General features: G+C 39.0%; 1 protein-coding gene across 1 annotated transcript; it reads left to right on the top strand.

Annotated features, from left to right (window-relative positions):
* The first annotated feature begins 1,023 nt into the window (after positions 1-1,023).
* Positions 1,024-23,196, top strand: enpep (glutamyl aminopeptidase). Its single transcript, XM_071543980.1, has 20 exons — positions 1,024-1,658; positions 3,694-3,835; positions 5,889-6,023; positions 7,168-7,288; positions 8,563-8,717; positions 11,816-11,929; positions 13,445-13,579; positions 14,275-14,340; positions 15,247-15,312; positions 15,435-15,595; positions 15,890-15,972; positions 16,448-16,584; positions 17,619-17,674; positions 17,772-17,922; positions 18,484-18,557; positions 18,862-18,966; positions 20,157-20,330; positions 21,433-21,573; positions 22,627-22,708; positions 23,050-23,196. The coding sequence occupies exons 1-20, from the start codon at positions 1,030-1,032 to the stop codon at positions 23,194-23,196; spliced, it is 2,874 nt and encodes a 957-aa protein (XP_071400081.1). The 5' UTR covers positions 1,024-1,029.
* The last annotated feature ends 1,719 nt before the right edge of the window (positions 23,197-24,915 follow it).

Genomic DNA, 24,915 nt, shown 5'->3' with positions numbered 1-24,915 from the left:
GTGCTGGCAACCTCCCTGTGTGTTATATGGACTAACAAATTTCACCTGTGCTTCATTTGGCATGAGGGTAAGTAGATGATGACAGAATTTTCATTTTTGGGTGAACTATTCCTTTAAAATCAGCTCTAGCTTGCACTGGTAACCAGTGAAGAGAGGCAAGAGAGAGAGAGAGAGAGAGGCCAGTAGTGTCTGTGTCTGGCCAGAGAAATGCCAAATTAACATTCCCCCTAACATTCCTCAACTTGAAGGAACTCTAATTCTAAGACTTTAGTTTATCCCACTACAGTGGCCACAAACAATATAGCCATTGTTTTGCTATTCTCTAAGGTCTACGTTTCACATTGCAACTCACTATTACAGCGGCCAAAGAGCTGGCAAATGCAGCGACATGCTCAGTCGCATCAAAACACTCTACCTCCTGCTCCCCGATGCGTCTCGGCACCAATGTCAGCAGAGCAAATTATGGTACATTGATCATACTTGGAAATTGGACATGGACCCATAAAAATGTGATATAAATGTGTCATGAACTCTCGCATGCAGAGAGCAACAGCCTTCATTTTGACGTACACACTGGCCAAAACAGAACACACACCAAGTCAACCTTGACTTTAGCCCAGAGGTTGTTGATTTACAGGGAATGACAGATGTTTAACAAGGGGAGGCGGTGTAATTTGTCCCACAGCAGCTTGAGGAATAAAGCTCTCATTCAACGCGTGGGATTCACTCCGCTGTGTGATAGATTTCCTCTCCTCCTCTTTCTCCTCTCCACCCCTCTTTTACCACAGAGGCAAAGCTCGGATCAGCTCGCTCGCGGCAGCTAATCTTCCCGGGGCAGGTTCCCGCCGCCGCAGCAGCCCCGGAGCTCTGATTTCAGGTCAGTTTTAGAACAGGAGGGGGGGAAAAGTCTTAGTCAATAGTCAGATCAGCTTTCGGGAACGCCCTCCTGATATCTGCTGCTGCTGTCACTCCATTAAAGTTGGATCCCGGGGTCTGACCTGGAAGGGAAAGCGGGGCATTCCTCTCACCATGGTGGAGAGCATGGACTTCGAGAAGCAAGAGAAGCGCTACTGCGTTCGCGGCAAGCACGTGGCCGTCATCTGCGTGACGGTGGTGGTTTGCTCGGTAGCCGTGGGCCTCGGGGTGGGCCTCACCCGGCCTGACGCCACCCCTACCACTACCACCCCCACCACTACCACCCCGACCCAGCCCCCGCCGCCGCCCGACAGAGGGCCCTGCGAGGCCTCCGGCGACTCCGGCGGGGACTGGAGGAACTTCCGTCTGCCCGACTACGTGACTCCGCTGCACTACGACCTGCACCTGGAGCCCGACCTGGACGCGGACCTCTACACGGGCAGCGTGGCGGTCCGCCTGGAGGTCGGCAAGCCCACCCGCCACCTGTGGCTCCACATCCGGGAGACCTTTGTCAGCGCCGTGCCCAAGCTGCTGCTGGAGAGCCAGGCGGGCCAGAGGGAAGTGGCGGTGAAAGGCTGCTTCGAGTACAAGCCTCAGCAGTATGTGGTGGTGGAGGCCGAGCAGGAGCTGGCGGCCACCGGTCCGGGCGAGGCGTACGTCCTCAAGCTGGACTTCCAGGGATGGCTCAACGGGTCTCTGGTGGGTTTCTACAGGGTCACCTACAAGGAGGACGGGGTCACCAAGTAAGTTCTTTGCATTGTCTGATCGTGGACAGAAGAACAGGGCAAAGAACCCGCGCTCTTCTATGCTCCAACACAGCAAACGTTCGAGCACAAAAAGGCTCTTTGTCAGGACGAAAACATTTAAAAAGAAGAAGTTTTTGAGCCTTCGTGCTCGAAACGTTGTCCATTAAAGATGTGTTGGAGCATGGAGGTGTGCGGGCTCTTTCCTTTTTCTGTGAGATTTTCTTAGCAACGACAAAAGTGATGCGTATATTATCAGTAGTGGACAGTAGAGACGGGAAAGGTGGGCAAGGGCGGCAATGACACACTACAAAGGTTGAGCGTTGGTGTTCATCCAATCCATGGAAAAACATGGGAATGGTGGCACTAAAGTTACATGGGTGTCCTGGTGGTTTTGGTATCTTATGGTCTGGGTCTGGGTGAATACTCGATTCTGATTGGCTGCAGGGTGTCCATTACTGTCTGTTCACCGTTCTAAATTAATGCGCTGGCTACGTAGCATCAGCCTGTATCTAAAATGAGTAACCATAGCAACAGGGACGCAGTCAAAGCCTCCGTTTACGTTCATTTGTTCGTGAAAATCTTGATATTGATTTGGGGACAATGACATGGCTGGATAGCTAGCTAGTCTTGTTGTTAAACATACTGTCAAATTATATTTACTGTTTGTTATTGACTTTGAATGTTGCTAGCATAACGTTAGCTTTCTGGCTCATAGCTGAGCCAAAGGGTTCTATGAGCTGAGCGGACTAGAAATATCTCCCGCTGCCAAGTCCTATCTAAGGTTCGTCCTATTTACTGAAGTAGTGAACAACCCTGCCATTGCATAAGAACCTTATGGGATGGTAATGATTGTTCCAGGTATTAGCCAAACCCTCAGGTGTTACCAGGGAAACTGAGTTATGGCTTGTGAAAAACTTTAGATTTTGATTACAAAACGCATGAAAATATAAAGTAATGGTCTTCATTTTTTTTTCTTTGGCAAGTGACCATGGTATAAGCAAGATCGTCCATTAATTCCTGATAATGGACACCTCGAAGGGCATTATCCCTTACTTTTTGAAGTACGGGATAATGCCCTTACTTCAAGCTGCCGTGGGATCTTTGTCACATGTCATCCTCCTCTCTCACATCATTCCTGTCTCTCTCTGCTGCAAGAAAACAACATATTTTTTTATCAAAGGCCAAAATCAGGCTCATGTGTTTTGGCATATAAGCACTCATCAGAGGATTCATTTGGAAGCCAGTTTGTAGTTTCTGACAAGATCACCCAGTCCAGAAGAAGGTTGTGCTGCACGTTTTTCCAATGATCTTTGGTATAATTGTGTTTACATGTGCATATGAAGAGCGGTGTCTACCTCTAGTTTGTAAGAAAAAGACAGCTTTACAAATGGAAATCTTTTTTGTAGCTGTACTGGAGGACAAACTTTATGGAAATAGTTATTGTGTAAGCTTTGTTATAATAACTAACAATCATTCACTCCCATTTGCTATACTGACACTGATGCTGCATGCTACTTTGAACTCTGAATCCATTTTATTCGATTTCATGTACAATGCGTGAGAGGAAATCTCTGTTGAATAATTTACATAGATTAGATTTGTGATGCAGCTGCAAAGAATTTTGAACTTGGCACACAACTGCCTGCTACATAGATGATATAGATGGGTTGAATGGACCAGGTGCATGAATCATTACTTTTTGTTTCATACCTGTCCCACAGTGCTCCCAATCATCAATATCCACTTTTGCCAGTTCAAGGAAGAGGTCTTGATTATTGTACTGTTGACCAAATGATTCCCAATCTAAGAGGTGGCAAACTTTGTGCAACCTGGTCCAACTTTTGCAGTTCCAGTATTATAAAATGTAAACTATCAGGCTCCAGTTAATTTTTAAGGTGGTGCCTCTGTTGATAAATAGAGAAAAACCCCAACATAACTCATGTAATCCTCAAGTGCATTCCCCATCTATACAGTTAGTTTCTGTTTTCTCAAATACCTTCTGCAATGATTTGTCTTTTCACCTGTTCACCAGAAAAATCGCCGCAACTGACCATGAGCCTACAGATGCCCGCAAGTCATTTCCCTGCTTTGATGAACCCAACAAAAAGGCCACCTACAATATCTCCATCACTCATCATGCTGCCTATGAAGCTCTCTCCAACATGCCGCTTGAGGTATGACTGAGGTTTCATTTCCAAAATGCTGTATATCCATTTTGGGAAAGAATTAATACTACATATTTGTTGCGCAGTATGTTTAAAAATTCATAAGGTAAGATAAGATGAAACGTTATTGATCCTTGTGGGGAAATTGGGTCATTGCAGCAAAAAAAGTAATAGGATTCAGCAAGGAAAAATACAATATTTGCACAAAATAGAATATAAATACTGAATATAAACAGTAAAACAATAAAGCTATATAAGAGTGTATAAACATATGCTGGTGTCAGTTTGAACATGTTTAGTAGACTGTATTGGCTGGAAATATAGGGGAGGAGTATGGATCACTAACATGTATGGATTAAGTCTCAAGTTGTTATTGCAGTTACATAATCTTATTACCCCTCCAACATTATTAGTAGCATCTTTATGTTTTTCCCTTGGGCTGTTCTGTTCTAGGACTGCACAGAACCCAGTACAATATACTCTAGATCTGTATATTTCTGCTTTTATCTTTGTTACTGACTTGCATAGCTTCCTATCAGTGCAACCATACTACTTATACTTATATAGGCTGCTTCTGTCTTTGTATATCACTCAAAAAAGAGACTTAATCCCTAAATTTCCACTAAATTTGTTATATCGCTGCAGTGAAAATCTCCAAACCTTTTCAGGAACAAAGAAAGCAGCCTTGTTTTTAGCCTGATCACCATGCATTTTTGAGTTTATCCAATTGGTTTCAAAAGTGTTGTAGACGTTTCCCATCCTATAGAGGAACATGTGATCCTTCAATTGAAGTTAAAACCTAAAAAGCCCCCAAATTGGAGGTTTTCACAGTGACAGTATGCTGCTACTTCTACGCAGTGGTGGAAAGTAACTAAGTACATTTACTCAAGTACTGTACTTAAGTACAATTTTGAGATACTTGTACTTTACTTGAGTATTTCCATTTGATGCTACTTTATACTTCCACTCCACTACATTTCAGAGGGAAATATTGTACTTTCTACTCCACTACCTTTATTTGACAGATTTAGTTACTTTTCAGGTGGAGATTTGACACAATGAAAAATATAACAAGCTTTTAAAATAATTTTAAAAAATTAATCAATTAACAAAACACATTGTTAAAGATGAAACCAGGGGTTTCCAACCTTTTTGGCTTTTGACGTCTTACAAAAAGCAGTGTGTAGTCGGGTCACATTTCAGATGTCTATGAGTTGTTAACAGCTCCACCAAATAGTGATTTTTCCCTCTAAACCTCACATGGTTCCATGTCAATAAATGTTCAAATGATCCAATATTTCAGCAAAAATCAAAGATTAGAGAAAAAGTCCAAAAACTGAAAACAGATTTGTGCATCAGAACTTTGTTTTTTCTTCTTTCCTCTCCCATTAATCATCTCACGACCCCTCAGATTTATCTGGTGACCCTTTGGAGGGGCCCGACCCCTAGGTTGGGAACCACTGGACTAAACTAGCTAACTGGATATAAAGTAGTTCAAACTAGCTCCACCTCCAGCAGCTACAACAGTAACATGCTGCTTACACACTGATGCTTCAGTATTAATAATCTAATGATGTCATATCTAATAAAATATCAGTCAGAGGGACCAAACCACTACTTTTACTTTAATACTTTAACTACATTTTGCTGCTAATACTTATGTGCTTTTACTTAAGTAGGATTTTTCATGCAGGACTTTTACTTGTAATGGAGTATTTTTACATTGATGTATTGGTACTTTTACTTAAGTAAAGGATCAGAATACTTCTTCCACCACTGCTTCTACGAATTCCTTGTATGTGCAGACTTACTTGGCCAATAAAACTGCTTCTGATAATGATTCATGTGGCAGCTATAGTTTGTGGTAGCATCATTTCCCCAAAATTCCCATGGTTGGGATCAAACAAAGGGAGAGAAGCCAGGCCAGGAGGGAACGCCGTGAATACTAAAAGCGGAGGCATCCATCTTGGGCCTCTGTTTTTGGGGGGCAGGGGAACCACCCGGCTCTACGGGCTGAGTGACATCCACATTAACCCATTAGCCTTTTCCTCTGCCTCTCCAGGGCGAGCCACAACCGCTGCCTGGCAATAAAGTGAAAACCTCCTTCCAAAAGTCGGTTCCAATGAGCACCTATTTGGTATGTTTCGCCGTGCACCAGTTTGCCCATGTGGAAAGACGATCTTCACGGAACATTCCTGTGAGTTTATCGTCCTTTAAATCACTCCTACACAACCAAAAAGGCCTTCTCATGATTTGATTTCCATGCTTTATTCTGAATTAATTATTTAATTTTTTTGTTTTTGTTCTTAATATTGTCATATTTTATTTATTTATTATTTATTTGTATTTTTTAAATCGCTTTTAAAAACCCACTTGTCTAAAAAAGCCTTTCCTTAATGCTGTGGCTGTTTCTTTAATCACCTTATCTGTGTTGCATTATCTTTTAAATCTCTCTTGATTGACCTGTTTATAATATTGCTTTAGATTTTTAGACTTTCCTTTGTAAATCCTCTGTGTGCTGTGCTCTTTTAAATTGTGTTGATTCTTTTATTTTTGTTTTTATTTATTTATTTATTTATTTATTTATTTATTTATTTATTTTATTTTAATGGTTTGACTTTGTTAACCCTCTGTTACTGTGCTCTTTTAAATTGTGTGGTTTCTCTTTTACTCTCATTTCATTTTTACTGTAATTTGTTTTAATCTTGTAAAGCACTTTGTAGCTCTATAAATAAAGTTCATTATTATTATTATTATTATTATTATTATTATTATTATTATTATTATTATTATTATTATTTTAAGATAAAGACGTTTCAGCTTAGTTTATCCCTTTAGTTTGTTTATCTGCTGTGGGATAAACTAACAATATTTAAAATATTTAATATTTACACATATAAATACTGTATAAACAAAAAAATATATTATTTTTAATAATATTGAATCAAGCATATATTATCTAAGTATATTATATAAATATTAAATATTATTTTATGGTTATATAGTATACAACATATGATATTTCATATGTAATGTTTTATTTTAAATATCCCCCACTATTGCTGTTTTTTCTTTTTATTGTCTGTTTGTTGAGCACTTTGCAAGTTCTGTTTTGAAAAGTGCTACATATATAATGAAAATTTATATATTTTTTGTCCCTCAACAAACTCCATGACATATGGAATGGAGGATCTTTTATTTCTTTTTTTTTTTGTCACCTTGATTTGAGATCAGTCTTGGTATTCATTCAATCATAGCAACACACACACACACACACACACACACACAGACATGCACACACAGACTCACTGACTATGTTTTCTCTCATTCCTTCCTTGCAGTTGAGAATCTACGCACAGCCAAGTCAGATAGAAACTGCTGAGTATGCAGCCAACACCACCAAGGTCATCTTTGACTACTTTGAAGAATATTTCAACATGAACTACTCCATTTCAAAACTCGGTAATTTTAGAAATCCACTCTCATAATCATCTCCATAGCAACATTTAGCATCAGAGTGAGTCCTCTAAACACATAAAGCAGGGAAATAACTGGCTCACTACACCTCTATGAACAGTTGTGACTAGATATTATCGTGTGAAATGTCCAGTCTATTGAAAGAAGGACACTGGAGCTGAGTCATTGAGCTGAATCATTATCAGTCATTGCAGTAGCAAATAGTGATAGGATACACCAGGGGAAAATAGAATATAAAGATAAAAACAGAATGCAAACAAGAATATAGCAAATTGGGGTTATTTTAACATAATGCAACCAACAATTTCAACAGTAGAATATGTTAAGAATGTAAAAAGTATTATTAGTTGGGATGGGATGATATGCTTATCTCACGAAACAATGCGATACAATACACAATATGGGCCAATGGCATTGGTTTGCTAGAATGTAAGCAACATTTTTTGTACAAAGTACAATTTCAATGGAGAGCTTGTTGTTTTTTTTTTCGTATTGCGATATATTGAAATTCAATATATCGTCCCATCCCAACATAAGGCCATACATATGTACAGAAAGTACCCTGGCATGTAGCAAGGTTATTATCGTTAACGAAAACTAACTAAATAACAAAACTAGGTGTGAAAAAACATTTTTGTTAACTGAAATAAAAATAAGAACGAGGCTATACAAAAAAAACGATAACTAACTGAAACTGTATTGTGTGTTTACAAAACTAACTAAAATAAACTAAAATTATAGAGAAAATGTCTTTAGTTTTCGTCTTTGTCAATTTATTTCATACATAAGCCTAGTATTTTGAATTTATTTTGAAAGTATTTTTGAATCTCGCCCCTGACAAATCCCCCATATAACAAAAAAAGACTAAAACTAACACTAATAAAAACTAAACTAAAACTAAGCATTTTCAAAAAATAAAAACTTGAAAACAATTGAAAACAAAAAGTCAAAACTAAATAAAAATAAAAACTGATGAAAAATGCAAAACTATAATAACCTTGGCATGTAGGCCTGTGTTGTAAAAATCTATACACCTTGTCACTGTATTCATTAAAAGATGCAGGTAGCACATGGACAGCATGTTAGTGAGTGAATATTAGTGAGAGTTTCCCCTTAGCTGAGACATTTGACTATGACGCCATGGTAATATTCATTGATGAGTCAGTCACTATCTCTCTGTATGGAACAATAGTACTGCGATAATGCAATATGTGATAAGAGGTCACTTCTAACGGACTCCCTTTGTTCTTTTGATTCAGATAAGATAGCCATCCCTGACTTTGGTACAGGCGCCATGGAGAACTGGGGCCTCATCACCTACCGGGAGACCAACCTGTTGTACGATGCCAGCCAGTCGTCCTCCTACAACAAGCAGCGGGTGGCCAGCGTCATCGCCCACGAACTGGTGCACCAGGTACCAAGAAAACCAGGCCAGGGTTTGAATTACAAGAGGTAGAAGTAGGGTTCCACCTAGGGCTGGGCGATATGGACAAAATCATTTTGTTTTTATAAATAATCATCAGTAATGTGGAAATAATGACTAAGCGGGTAAAGGCAAATAATAGAACAGCTAGAACAGTCTGGTAAGTTCAGAAAATGACATCACTTTACTGTAATGCAGGCTTTAAAACCAGGAAAAGACACTTATGCCATATCACGATATTACGATATCCAAAATCTAAGACGATATCTAGTCTCATATCACGATATCGATATAATATCGATATATTGCCCAGCCCTAGTTCCACCAATATATTCCTGCCATAGTCCATGGGCCAGACCAGATTTCAGTACCACTCAAGAAAATTTTGAAAAGGTATATGTCCATAGATGATATTTTGGTATGATAACCATTGCTGAATGGCAGCTTTGTCACAGTAATCAGCTCATGAAGTTAACTACCCCCTACAAGAAATTGGATTGTAGGTGCTGATGCATATCCTATTTTAGACTCATTTTCAGGACCTTTAGTCATGTTTTATGAGAATATGCGTGATATCATTTTAAAGGGCAGCTTCTTAGCTTTCATTCAAGCCCAGTTGTGAGTCTGTCTGACAAATAAAGAGGTCACATGAGCTCTTCAAAATGTCAGTGACATTCATTTCCCCACAATTTTCACCTAAGCTATAGTCTTTATTTGAGCACTGTGACATCAAGGAACATCACAGACACAAACATCAAAAACTGGAATACTCGCAGGACTGTAAGGACTCAGAAAAGGTATAATCTACCCATACTCATCAGGGTACAGGGTACATATCAGGGTACAAAAGCCTCTGAAACAGCATTTAGACCATCATAGGACACTAAAACCTTTAGGTGGAACACTAAGACCTTAAGGTGGGTTAGCAGCAGGAAACATACACTCCTACTACTCCAGCTATTGGTCCATTTTGTTCCTGTGGATAAGTGGCCAAACGTAGACAATGTTACATCACTTCAAAATATTTCCAGCAGCTCCAGTGGAGTTTGATAGCAGAAAATGTTTCAGCGATCTAAAACCTCAGCGGTAAACGTCAGGTTTTGGCGTCAGTCCCTCAGAATCAAAGAGCGAGGGCTTCTTTCTAGAGCCGCCATTTCGCACCAAGAGACGTTCAACAATCATACAGGGAGAGATCCATCGTAGAAGAGGAGAGAGACCAGTTTCTCCACCAATGGTAGCTTCAGTAGAATAAAAATAATAAAATAAGTAGCCAATATTCATCAAGTCTCCTACCCAAAATCGTCCTTCACATTGCTTCAGCTGCACTTTGGACGCTTCATGGTTGGCCTATGCTATGCTACCGTAATGACGCTAATAAACGTGAATACATTGATTTTGAATGGTCTTAATTCCTGAGAAATCTAATGGGAATAGTTTACAACAGCGGTGCCTCCAGTACTCACTGTCCATACATTAACTCTGCTGATATTTTCCATTTTCAGTTGCCTACCTGTTTATACTTAATAATAAACTTCATTCTCATGATGACTTGCATTTATGTACAAATTTCATGAAGGCAGCTCTAGCGCAGTGTTATCTCAGTGACTATATTTAACCATGTAGGATGGAAAAGTCATATATCAAGTTGTTTCCAGCTGGCTCAGTGTTCTTTTGGCAATGACACTGTGCTATCTTTATTTCACACTTGATAGGTTTGTTATTAACCATGGAATTGGCCAGAGAAACACTGGAGTTCAACATTGTACATGTTGTAAATGCACTATGTGTTATCTTTCAAGCTTTTTATGACGAACGATGCAGGAACATCTCTCCGAGATATCAGATATTTTACTGTAAAGGGAGATAAGGGGTAGTGAGGCCGACAATTAAGTTTTATGAACTGTTCCAAGTTACGGGAGATCATATTGAATGGCATTTTATGTTCTCTTGGCTCTCACAATGGAGAGGAGACCATAAGTCATGACCAAACCAAAGCGTTATCAGGGTAACTCCGGAGTCATTCCTATGTTCCCAGGGTCCTATGTTCCCCAGTTCTAGGGTTAGGGTTAGAGACCTTCAAAATCAAATAAAATGATAACCATTGGTTTTGTTGTGTTTATATAGTTGTTTTGAAGCCTTGTTCCAATAAAAAACTGGATAATATCTATGAAATATTTTAACTTGAAACGGGTCAAATTTGACCAGAACACAATAGGAGGGTTAATGTGTGTTAACAGAATATTGAGGAACGTAGATATGCTCCCGGTAGCTCCTATCCTGCATATAAAAACATACAACACATACTACATGTTACTACACATGTGATAATTCATACTATCTATTTGTTTATTTATTAGTTGATTTGTTTGTTTTTTAATTTCTTTATTTGTGTCTACATATGTATCTAATGCCGCTTTCATGTCATATTGGATTTACTGAAAATACGAACTGCCGATTAGGAAAATTGTCAACTATGTCGCTAGATTTAGTTACTTTTCAGGTCCCTGGCAACATTATTTCTCAAAAGCAACTAGGACAAATTTTGGAAACTTTTTTGGACCATGGGAAAAATGTTAATGTGTTGACTCCAAAATGAACAAATCGGTGTGGCTGATGCCAATGCGCATACATTTGCACTATTTGCTTGTCTAATCCAAAGAGGTCACAGCACTTTCCAAATTGGCACATGACATAATCTGACGACTTGTAGCAACTTTTTGATCAGCCAATAGCTACTTTCCTTCAAAGAACGTTGACAACACTGGCAGTATCTCCCATTTGCTGTCACTAAATGTGGCTGCTGGACTTTGCTTATGGTTAATTTAAAATAACTTGTTAACGAAAATAATTGACCTTATGATTGCCAACTTGGATGTGGGCCAACAAGTTAAATCAGTGAATGCTTCCAAGTTGCAGCATTGAACCCCCTTTTAAGACATCTACACCTTAAAAGAACAGTAATCTCTGAATGTGTGTGCTAAAATATAAAATTCAGCTTACACACTTACACACTTACTGTACCCACACATAACATGCTCACTTTCCTCTGTTCGGATTCCAGCAACTCACACCAAATGTCTTTTCTCCAGTGGTTTGGGAACATAGTGACGATGGACTGGTGGGATGACCTCTGGCTGAACGAGGGCTTTGCCAGTTTCTTTGAGTACATCGGTGTGGAGAAAGCTGAACCTACCTGGGGAATGGTGAGTTCTTTAGTGTTCAAGTGTTTTTCCTGACGCTGTTCCAAAGGAGGTCTTTTACAGTTCATCTTAAAGCTGCACTACGCAATTATGGTTGTGGGATGGCCCCTAATGGTAGCGAGAGGTAGCCTAACCGTTTGAATTTTGAAGACTTCAACACCCAGAAATCCTGTAAAGTGACATCAGCAAACTAAAACTAAACTAAATCTTCTCATGCTGCATTCAAGTCAAAGTCAGAAATTCCCAGCTAGTAGGTCGTAATTGGTCTGTGTACCTTCAGGCAGTTCATTTTTTCGTTTGAAACCAAAAACGATAAAACGGAAATACCATTTTTTGAATTTGGTTTTCTCGTTTTTCGTTGTTTGATTCAACAACAAAAACACGAAAAAAAACGAAAAACGGCTCAGTTTTTCCGTTTTTGGTTTCAAACGAAAAAACGAACTGCCTGAACGTACACAGACCGTAATTACACCCTCAGTGTGTTCCAGCGGTCCAGCTCAGAGAAACCACGGTACAAACATGGATGCCCACTAGATTTTCTTTTCCCAGCATAAAAACATGTTCCCCATGCAACAACTAACAGTTAACAGCTAACAGTTAACAGCTAACAGCTAACAGTTAGGCTATGTCAATGATATTTGCCAATGTTAGCAGGTGGAGCAACTTTAGCTAAACATGATGGACTTGTTTGCGTTTTACCAGTGAGGAACACATGAAGAAATAGTTGAATATGAGCATCAGTCCAGACTGCAATTCGCCCTCACTTCATTTTGTTATGCTAGGCTTTTCAAGCTGTCAACATATGTCTCCTTTTACCCATAAAACCTTGCATTTTGGGGTTGTTTCCTGTAGTTAATGTGGACTGACTCAATGCACCGCACTAAAATTCTCTTAGAGCAGTGGTTCTCAACGTGGGGTCCCGTGACCACCAGTGGTCCTTGAGGGGGTTCCAGGGGGTCCCCAGCAAATTGATGAATTGTTAAACTTCACCATCATTTCATTTACAAGAAGTTAACACAATTAGAGAATGTAGAAGAATGGCTGTTTTGATCATAGTTTCACTGTTATCTCTCTACCTACAATATAGATAGTCATGGAATTCTGGACAAAATCATATCTAACAGGTCCGAGAGATAAAATCTCAACAAATGGGGGTCTGTGGCCTTAATTTGTACTAAACTAGGGGTCCTTGATATGAAAAAGGTTGAGAATCACTGTGTTAGAGGACTAACACTTGCATTTTCAGATGTCTTGGTGTCGTTATTTGGTGCCACCAGAGTTCAAATAGTATTGTTCTCACTTGGACAAACCAACCCAACTAATGGAGGAAACCCTCCAGATGATAGAACTACAGTACAGACACACATGACACAGGGACAACAGGATGGTGTTGCATTGGGAGGACTGGATGATGTCCATCCACAATGATAACATGCTTAACGCACTTTACCCATTGAATGTGTTGCGGTGAAGCTGGTTTTGCACTTGAACATTTTATTCCCTTCCTATGGTCTACAGCGCGACATCATGATCATCAGCGACGTGCTTCCTGTCATGGTGGACGACGCCCTTCTCTCCTCCCATCCAATCATAGTGAATGTGTCGACCCCTTCTGAGATTACCTCTGTGTTTGATGCCATCTCATACAGCAAGGTATGACTGCAACAATGCCTTCTATTTCATCCTAGCTGACATATGAGAGTTACACTCCAAAATGAGATTTTTTTTAAAAAAACAATGTGGTACCTACTCTTTTACTCCAAAATTGCTGCCATGAAAGTAAAGCTCAGTATGGATTATTATTACTGAAGCTATCATAAATTATCCAGTTTGAACTTTTGGGTAACAAGTGGTGCTCATAACATTAACATTATGAGTGCATGATAATTATTATAATTACAGCATGATATAATAAACACAATGTGCATAAAATATTTTATGGGGCAACTGTATAATTAATGACATGATGTTAAATGTGGTTTTGTTTGATGATTATCTTGTAAGAAAAGTACAGCTATGCTTCTAATAGGTGTATAATCTGCTTGCAATGCACTTAAAAAAATATGTTCTCTAAAATTATATGTAATGTTTTGAAATTCAGCTTGTCATAAAGTTTATGACCATGGTTCTGGATAGCCTCCAATAAAACAAATGCAGCATACTGTAACTTTTATTGCTAGGGTCATTAAATCTTTGCTTCCCCTGGGAACAATGGCATTTGTCAATTACAGTAAAAAAAAAGAACCAAAACTGTATGCAAGGTTTATTCATGATACCAACAAATATGACATATGTATTCAATACAGTACAATACAACACACTTGGTAATATAACTTCTTCTTCTTTAGGGGGCCTCCATTCTCAGGATGCTAGAGGACTGGATGGGTAGAGACAAATTCAGAGATGGCTGTCGAGTAAGTCAACGACTATCCCTTCTAATCAAAGATAATACACCATCTTAACACTGAAGCCCTCAGCTTGCCCTTTGATATATCCTATATACTGTGTAGAGGAGTACCGACACACACATACAGAGAGAGTTAAAGTTTTATCCTCGCTACAGATGATTTTGTTTCGCATGTTGTGCTATGATTTCTGTCTTGGCTGCTACAACACTTATTGTTGCAGCACCATTAAAGGAAAAATCCACCCTAAAACACTCTTAACACTGTTAAAAAAAAAAACAGCTATTGGTAATGTACCTTGCATTCCTGGGTCCATTTTGTTGTCTGGTGATGTATTTTTCTTCTTCCTGGGGATAACTGGACAAACTCAAAATTTTCAGGGATCTAAAACATCAATGGTAATCACAAGGTTTTGGTGTCAGTCCCTCGGAATCAAAGAGCGAGGGCTTCTTTCTATATTCAACAGTCATACAGCGAGAAATCCATCCTAGAAGAGGCAGAGAGACTACTTTCTCCACTGACAGCTGCCTCAATAGACCAGAATGCAATGCAGCCACAAGCCTCTCCTTGCTCAGTCTCCGCTCAACACTTACTATATCGCTATTGCTCTCTCCACCAACAGATAGCTGAATGTTCACACTTTCAAACTATTTATATATGCCCATACACCCACATGAAAGCAACAAGTTCACACCCCTTCTCTGGGGGTTGTCAAAAGGCATTCTAGGAAATGTAGGAAATCACAAACTACAGTAGAAGTAGACAAGGAAGGTTGAGGGAAAGTGGGTACGCCACACAAGTCCTAAGGGGTGAAGGGATTCTTGAGGGGGATTTTTTCCTTTCTGATCAGTGAAACTGTGAAGGTTCCAGCAGCCGAATAATGGAGACCTGCATTTATTTTCTTTCTCTCACCAGAAATACTTGAAAGACTTCCACTTTCAGAACGCCAAAACAGCCAACTTCTGGGCATCTCTCGCAAATGTATGTTTGAACTTCATCTTTTTTGTCACCTCTCAATGTCATTTTTGCTGTAAATAACCACGTATCACCCTGAACCTTTGTCTATGAAGTTCTCTGAACATACTCTCCATTCTCTTGCCCAGGTGAGTGGGTTGCCAGTTGCAGAGGTAATGGACACATGGACCAAACAGATGGGTTATCCTGTACTGAACCTGTCTGTTTCAGAGACTGGTGCCAAACTGAAGCAAGAACGCTTCCTGCTGGATCCCAATGCTGATGCCAGCCAGCCTCCTACACCTCTTAGGTCAGAGATACTCAAAGTCCATGTTCATTGGTTGAATTCCCACACCTGTGTAATGATGGGCCAAGTGGATAAAGATGGCGTCCTCCTGGCTTGACATCATTACCCATCCAACAATGCAAAATATTCAAAGGTTGCCATCTACTCCTCTGTTTACTCAGGTCAGACTTGGTGTATGTTATACTGTATGGTGTCAATACAGGAGGATGCTATCTTTTACCTAATAGGAGATGTGAATGTATTTGAGTAGGACTTGTATGCCAGTGTGTTACAACAATAAATGTGTTATTGTAACAGCTACAAATGGACGATCCCTGTGAAGTGGCACTCTGTGATGAGCAACAAGAATATGTCGGTTATGTTCGACAAGAGCAACACAGGTAGTACGCTGAACTTAAAAATGATGTAATAATCTTCAAAGTATTGAAATTAACGTCAACATATCTGACATTGTGGCGTCAAGTCTGGCTACTGACCTATATTGCATGTCATGCATTTTCTCTTTCTAATCTTTGCCTAGCACGTTACACAGAACTGTCAAGTAAAAAAGTACTTTTTAAATTACAAAAAAAAAATGTTAAGGAGAGGCACCACAGGTGAATTGGGAAAAAATGCCCTTACCTGTCAGTATGAATTTTTATATGTTGAATATTATATTATGACTTTCATTTTATTATTTTATTACGTTGTTATTATTATTTTTATTTATAGATTTATTTATTTAGTTGTTACATTTTGTTTTAAAAATTTCAATTATTATTATTTTTTAATTTGTTTTAATTTCATTTTATTTTGTTAATGGTTAATGTCAGAGTGAAGTTTTATGCATAGCTAATTACTTTGTTGTTTGTTCAGAGCTTGTTGTCCCGGACTACTCCCTTCCAATGGATGGACTGCTGAAGATTAACAATGATCACATTGGATTCTACAGAGTCAACCATGATAACCTCATGTGGAGCACAATTAGCCAGCAGCTTCAAGACAACCACTTGGTAAGCAATCCTGATGGTAGTAGATCTAATAGACCACCTACAATCCAAATTGCAATGTTATCATAAAATACTGAGATTACTATGAATATTTGTGGGATATTGTTTCCATTTTTCACATGTCTGGTTAAAGCAATATAGTGAGTTTTTGTTAGAATGCCCCCTTAGTCAATTTAGCTGTTACATAGTGTATGCTAAAGTGTTAGCATGGAGTCTACTATCACTCGACATAACGCATGCTAAAGTGTTAGCATGGAGCCTACTATCACTCGACATAACGTATGCTAAAGTGTTAGCATGGAGCACCGGAGCCAACAATCTATTGGAGATGATTTTGCTGTCTTTATCACTTAAAGGTCCCATATCATGTAAAACAGGATTCCCCTTGCCTCTTTGATTCTAAAGGAGTTGGATGTGCAATCTAAACATGGTGAAAGTATCAAATCGCTAACTAAATCGACACAATCCATATTAGAAAAGTGAGCCTCTAAACGAGCCGTTTGGACTTCCGTAACTTTGTGGCGTCACAAAGGTTCGCTCATTATCATTTTTGTAAGAAATAATAGACTAACAAAGTGTTTTTTTCATAGCGGTTGAGCAGTTGTCATTGTTTATTACCGGAGAGATTTCCCTACCTGTAGCTGCCGGGCTGCGGCGTCTCACTCTTGAAACAGTTAACCAATCAGAACAGAGGGGTCATTAATATTAATGAGCCTTAAAGACACAGGGACAGAAACAGCCTGTTCTTGGTAAGGCTCAGAGAGATGCTGGAAAATGAACATGTAGAAATGCAATGAGAGTGTTTTTCGTACATGACACCACACACACAGCTTTGAATGGACCTCAAGACATAAAATAAAACACAGGAGTGTACAATATGGGACCTTTAATGGGAAAGCTGACCCATGGGACAATCTCTTAAAAACTCAATGTATTCCTTTAACATGTTCTAGTATTGAAATTGTTGGTTGCGTTTGACTATAAAACCGCCATTTCTTCTATTATTATTCATTTGACTCTTTTCACTTGCTTAACAGGAGCTTGATGCAGCTGATCGCACCAGTTACATTGATGATGTTTTTGCTCTTGGGAGGTAAGCTCTTACCCAAAAATACACAGTAGAAAAATACATGTCCCTTATCATATAACTTTAAATTGATGGCACATTACTGTTTCATTTCACTCATCAGGGCGGATGTTGTAGATTATGGTAATGCCTTCAACCTGACCAAGTACCTGACAAATGAGACTGACTACATAGTTTGGGACCGCGTGTCCTCTTCTATCGCCTATGTTCGGACTATGTTATCAGACAACGACGCACTCTACCCTAAGTTTCAGGTGAGGGAGCTGCTAAGCCTTCCACATGTTCATCTGTCGAATTTAAAACAAAGGAAAACCCATTCACTTTGAAGCTTTTGTGTCATCTCTTCATCTGAATTGTTACAATCCACGTCTTACAATCCAAACTTAGCTTATTAATGGAATTTTATACCTTCTTTTTAAAGATTGAAACATCAGTATACTGTTGTCATCTAAAGGTGCTGTGTGTAGAATTTTAACATCAATAAATTATTACCACATTCATTTTGAGACATTAAACAAACAAGACCATCACCAAGAAGATATGCAACCTCTACCAGCCTCTACAGGTATTTCTGCAAGAAATACCTAACTTTATTCCAGTTCCACTATTCTAAACTGGATACTTTCATCTTGACGTTCGCTTATCAGCCCTTTTAATTGTGATAATTTGGTATAATTACCATAAACAAATGAGACCATGGTAGAGAGCATTGGTAGGCTCTATCTCACGTATTGTTAGTGCTAGTGTCTCTCAAAATGAATACCACATTTTCCATAAAACCTATGGGCTCCTGTCACTTTTGTATTTTTTCCTAGCAACTATTTCGTGAGCATGTTCGAGCAATCTCTACGCAACTTGGATGGAAAGATGAAGGAACACAGACAGAGAGGTAGGGGCAGTATAACAAATGCATGGCGACTTAAGAGCTTTGTCTGTCTCCTTCATTTCTGTTATAATCTATGAAGATTCTGGTTCTGAACTGGATATTGGTAACATTAATAACTTTTTCTCATTCATTTAAACCAGAAAATTGTTTTGTTTTCTATTAACCCAACACATTGATGGTAACACTGAACCATGCATTCCGTAGATGTATAATAGACAGGACTTGTTTTCAACTTGTACATAATCAGTTCATGGAAGACACTTCTATTTCTTTGATTCTATCGTGTAATGTTGGATTTGTCTGACAGGTTACTTAGAGAGACCGTCCTTGGTATCGCTTGTCAGATGGGAGACCAGGGCGCCCTGGATGAGGCATCTCACATATTTAACCAGTGGATTGATGGAAGCCTCAGGTATCACCACAACAGTACATTACTGTACATCCAAAGTCCAATGCCGTTTCAAACAAATCACATCAGTGGATTCATTGCAGTAAATTGAGGGATGTCCTTTGGAAAAGACTTTACATGCTGGATACAACTATAATGTTTTATAATATGTATAATGTAAGTGCACTTACTATTAGAAGCTCTTATAACAGACATAATGTTAAGTCTCTTCATGTCAGTTGGAAGCTCCCCTATCATAGTTGTATTTTTTACCATTTTTTATGTATTTTTAATTATTTTACAATATATAATGCATAGTATCTATCTATCTATCTATCTATCTATCTATCTATCCAGCTATCTATTGTATAATATATAATATATATTGGTAATTCTAATCATACCTAACACATTGAGATATTTCCAGCGCAGCTACAATGGAGTTTGATAGCAGAAACATCAACGGTAAATGCAAAGGTTTTGGTGTCAGTCCCACAGAATCAAAGAGCAAGCGCTTCTCTATAAATATAATATCTTAACATGACATCACATTGTCTATGTTTGGCCAGTTATCCACAGGAATACGAAAAATACACCACCAAACAACAAAATGGACCCAGAAACTCGCCAATATCTGTTTTTAACAGTGTTTTAGGGTGGATTTTTCCTTTAGCTGGCGCATGGCCTATTGACCTTATTCACATGGCAGCCATTTTGAAAACTGGGTGGGAAACTCTATCTGGAAGAGCGAGTAGGCCTACAACCCAACTATGTGCTACTATTGTATACCAACACAAACATTTATCATTTCACAGATTCTCCACTGAAAAACATATTAGAAACAAATGGATCTCAAGAATCCAGAGGGACATTCACATTTTAATATATTTGCCGCATTATCGCTAGTTACCAGAGTCTAGCGTAGCTAGCTAGTCGCTTGCTAACTACTAAGCTAACTAACTTCCCTGCTAAGTTTAAGCAGTTGTTATAGTCATTATTCCTGATATTTCTAGCTAATTTGATAACTGTTTGGTCTAACTTAAGTCCTCATTTACGTGCTGAAGGTACACTTGTTTTGTGCCAAACTTCTGAATAGAGTTTCCCACCCTGAGAGTTCAAAATGGCCACAATGTGAAGTCATTAGCTGGGGTACTCGTGCATATAAACATAGCCAGTGATCTGATATTAAACTCTGATGATCTTTTGGCCTCCAGCAATGTGGCAGTGAACCTGAGACTGCTGGTCTATCGATACGGGATGAAGAACTCAGGCACTGAAGAAAAGTGGAATATAATGTTCCAGAGGTACAAAGATGCTACTTTGGCCCAAGAGAAGGACAAGCTGCTGTATGGACTGGCATCTGTGGAGAATATCAACCTTCTATACAAGTAAACAAAATGACTACTGTCTTTTCAGAATGGTTACTCTACGAACCAGCAATCCCTTAAAATAACCATTTCATTAATTTAATGAATTCCCCCTTAATTCATGCAAAATCCACTTTAAAATTAAGTAAGGGCATTATTAATGGACAAGATCCCATCGAAACCTCCTTAAACACCCCTTAATCTTGACTCCTTTATAATTTAATGAAAAATTCAGGGAGACAGGAACTTTCCAATAATATTTATGTAATGGAGAAATTAAGGACATTTCAGGGATAACATTAAGGGATTTGATTTTGTAGTTTTGATGCAGACACAAGGCATTTTTGCTTCTTATAAAGGCCTATCTGTAATACTGTAATTTTTTTTTTTTAACAAATCCCACTAACTCATCTAATTGTATATTGTTTATTTTCCATTTTTGCCCACGAAGAGATTACATATTTGGGTAGTTTTAAATAGTTGTTTTTTTTATAGAGCACATTTCATACAATGCAACTCAAAGTGCTTTACAGACATGATTAAAACAACAAAGAACAAACAAAAGTGACACAAAACCAGCCAAAACTATAACAGAAAGAACAAGTATAAAGCAGTAAGAAGGTGAGTTTTTAATTTTCTCTTAAGGCTGTATGAGGCATCTTCTCACTTCGGCGGCCCCAAGTGGCAGTGAGAGATAACTTTGAATTTTTGAGAGTGTGAAGGACTTCATTACCCAGAAATCCTGTAAGGTGACATCGGTCAAATCAGTGTCTTCTTCTTAGTGTGAGGTGGGGTGGAGGAGGTGAAGAGGTTCAGCCATCGTTTGGGTCGAGCTTTCTCTGGACAGAACACTCACTTTTTTTGGATTTCACTCTTAAGTTTCAATTTGTCGTTGTGTGGAGAAGATTTCCCACCAGTGACCATAGGAATACCAGAACTGAATTTGGGCAAAATCTATGGTGTTTTAATTGGTAGAGATTGGATGCTCTTCTGTGTTACAGCCCCACTTTTTGATTTGGACTGATAAAATGGCTGGATTTTTTTTTTTTTTACATAATATCAGTGTTTCTGAAATGGATGAAAGTGGATATGTTAAGAAAATAAAATTTGTGCTCTCCCAAAGGCTATTGGAGGCATCTAAAGACGAGAATGTGGTGAGGAGTCAGGATCTGTTCACCGTGGTGCGATACGTCTCCTTGAACCCACTAGGGAAGAGCATGGCCTGGGACTGGACCACCCTCAACTGGGATTACCTGGTTGACAGGTCAGTACAGCAAGAATAGGACTCAAGTGGATCCGACTGGCTCAGGTCCAGTCAAGCTGAATTTCTCACCAATTTACTTGGGCTTGGAACAGACTTTGTTTCAAAAAACACTATTGAAAAATATTTGTCATTAGAAGACAACTTTTGAGTTTTTAGCAATATTCAGGTTTGGGCTGTTATCACACATGGAATAATACATAGGCATACTTTATTATATATATTCCTGTTCCATTGTTCCTGTATTTATAGACATCAGAGGTGTGACCAAGTCAACTTTGCTCGAGTCCCAAGTCAGTCTCAAGTCTTGAGGCACGAGTCTCAAATCAAGTCCCAAGTCTAAATGTAGAACGGCAAGTCAAGTCCAAGTCATTAATGCCAAGTCTCAAGTCTAGATGTAGAACAGCAAGTCAAGTCAGAACAAATCAACAGTCCAGAATCAATTTAATATCTTAAAGGAAACTAAATATCTTGGACTTTTCAATGCAATATGGTTTTAATAGGATAAAAACAGAATTTAAATTCAGTCGTCTGCTGGAACAAATCTCATCACTTTCAAGTCATTTACACAAACACAAGATCAAGACTTTAGAAACCTTTTCAGTCAAGTCAAGCAATTCAAATTGTTGACTCCCACTCTGATAGACATAAATGGTAATTTGTAATCATAAACTGAGGATTGTACCTGCAAAATGTGGGTTAGAATCCCATTTGTAGATTTACACAACTGAGTTTGGGTTTTCATATCAAAAACAAAGAGCCACAAAGACATCACAAAAGCCACAGTGTATTGTATTGCAAAGACATGCTGCCAAATGGTAAACAATGTGTGTGGTTTGAAAAGAAGACCAAGGTTTGTAATGTTTCTATAATGAAAAATACATTAAACTTCAGTTAACCTTCTGGTAGCTTCAGCTTTCAATCGGACCAAAAAGTAGCCTTTAAAAAACATCATGATGATGGTGATAATGATCATGATGATAATGATTATTATTATTATCATTTTATTGCTGTTGTTTTATTGACCATGGCTGTTGATTTTCCATTACATAACAGATACACCATCACTGACAGAAACCTGGGCCGCCTGCTGAATCGCATCACAACCAGCTACACCACAGAACTACAACTGTGGAAGGTTAGGACCGGTCTTTATTTCAATTCAGCCTGTTGATTTTAACATGTTTTTGAGCAATTTTCTACCATTGCTTTGTTATTTTGCTTGCCCCCGCTAGTTGTGAGTAATTTTGTCTCTACTGCTACAGTAGTAGCCATCAAAAAAGTCTCCCATCCTGCATCTGTCCTGCAACTATCCTCCACCACTACTGCAACAGCGTATTGTTTATCAAATATTGTAGATGACACTGAATAGACATATTCGGACACACAACTCTAACGTGTTTCAACCCTATGATGCATTGTGTTCAGGAATCTCGTGACATATTTCAACATGCTGCTGTATGGGCGCTTGTCTTTTAGATGGAACATTTCTTCAGTTTAACACCTGATGCCGGTGCTGGGGAGATGCCCAGGAAGCAGGCGCTGGAGACGGTGAGGAACAACATTGAATGGGTCCGGAGGAATGAGGAGGAGATCAGAACATGGCTGGAAACCAACGTTGCCTAAGATACATATGTCCCATTTGCATACCTACAGGTTACAGCGAACTATCCCCTTTTGTTTTTTATGGACTGGTCCCATTTTCTCTATTTCTGAGGGCGCACTCGTTTAAGGGCTCCTGGTCGGGTGGTGATGAACTTGCTGGGTGGAATTTGCGTTTGTTTCAATGAGGGCCATTAACAGTGGAAACCAGCCAACAACCAAACAAATGGCCACAATCTAACCAGTAATCACTCTGCAATTCAATGGCCAATGTATCAAAAGAAACACTCGAAGTCCATGTACTTTTCCTGATCGCTGATTTTTTTCTTAATGGTTCAAAAAAGACATGTAGATATTAGATTATTCACCCTATTATTAGATTATTCGCCCTTTTCCCCCCCTCTGTGTCCACACCCCCTTACTTTTCAGTTCTACGAACAGTTAATTTCTGTTCAAGACCTTTTTACTCTTGTATTTTTATCTGATGGTGGTCTGCTTGGACAGAAACCTCATGCTTTTAATAGGATGAACAATTAAAGCTTGGACAAATTTTTCGCTGATAGTGATACTTTTGATACATTGTGGGCAGCGCTGGAGTTCCCAACTTTGGTCTCATGTGGCAACAAAGCTTTGATTAGGATAACATCCCATGGAGAAATATAATTTGTAACGTATAGATGTATTTCATTTTGCTATCAAAGAATAACTGTTGTAGCTTGATGTTAGTTTACTGTATCATTATCCGAATTCGATAGGCTACAGTAACCATGTAGTAAAATGTAATATTTCAGCTCCAATTAAATTATTTCCCTCGCAAAAATAGTACACAAGAACTTACCATTAGCACCAACAATGGAGGCCATTGTTCTATTCCTGTACTCTTTTAAGTAGCAATTATCCAGCAAGGGAAAATCCTGGATCACGGTGATCAACTTATCATGATCCATTTTTTTGTCATGAGGCAGACCATTTATGTACGGAATTGTCGTCACATCAGTAGGAAAAACAGGAAGGTACTGCCAAAAGTTCCGGTTTGGTCAACTTTTCTTGGCCGGCAAGCTAGTTGACGGCTGGAATGTCGGCGAGTCTGTGAAGTTGATCGGCTCAATAGTGGCAGAATGGACTTCTTGTGACTTGTTGATCGAGTTGACGTTGCTCTGAACACACTGTCAGGAAGCACTTCTCCCTCTGGTTGCTTGAGCACAATATTTTCCACTGTGTACAGCTAACTATGTATCATTAGCCGCTTTTCCACCGCATGGTACCGGCTCAACTCGACTCAACTCGCCTTTTTTGGTTTTCCATTGGGCAAGTACCAGGTACCAGGTACCATATTACCTGGTACCTGGTGCTTTTTTTCGTAGCACCTCCGTCGAACTTCCAAGCGAGCTGAGGCGATACCAAAAGGTGCACTGCAGACTACTGATTGGTCAGAGAGAATCGTCATCATTGCGCGACATGGGACATATATGCTAACATTAGCTGCCAGGTTAGCTTACCCTCTTGTGTCGCCTTTGATCAACCAGAGAGCAGTCTTTTGTCTTGTCCTATTCTCTCCATGTGTATTTATGTCACTGACATCTTCTATGGGCAAATCAGTTGCAACCACTGAATCTTAATTCAAAACATCATGTAGAGGGAAAAACTTTCAAACTCCTTGGTAATTTGTGACTAGATATCTTGAGCTTGAGTTTCCTTATACCTTATCTGACAATGCCTTTAGGATTTTTTATTACTGCCTTT

Source organism: Centroberyx affinis, unplaced genomic scaffold, assembly GCF_046629955.1.
Source record: "Centroberyx affinis isolate AG114_WGS23_722 - 3 ecotype Tasmania unplaced genomic scaffold, CSIRO-AGI_Caff_v1 ptg000021l_1, whole genome shotgun sequence".
In the NCBI taxonomy this organism is placed as follows: Eukaryota; Metazoa; Chordata; class Actinopteri; order Beryciformes; family Berycidae; genus Centroberyx; species Centroberyx affinis.
Note: the sequence above shows the minus strand (reverse complement) of the source record. Positions and strands in the feature narration are given on the sequence as shown.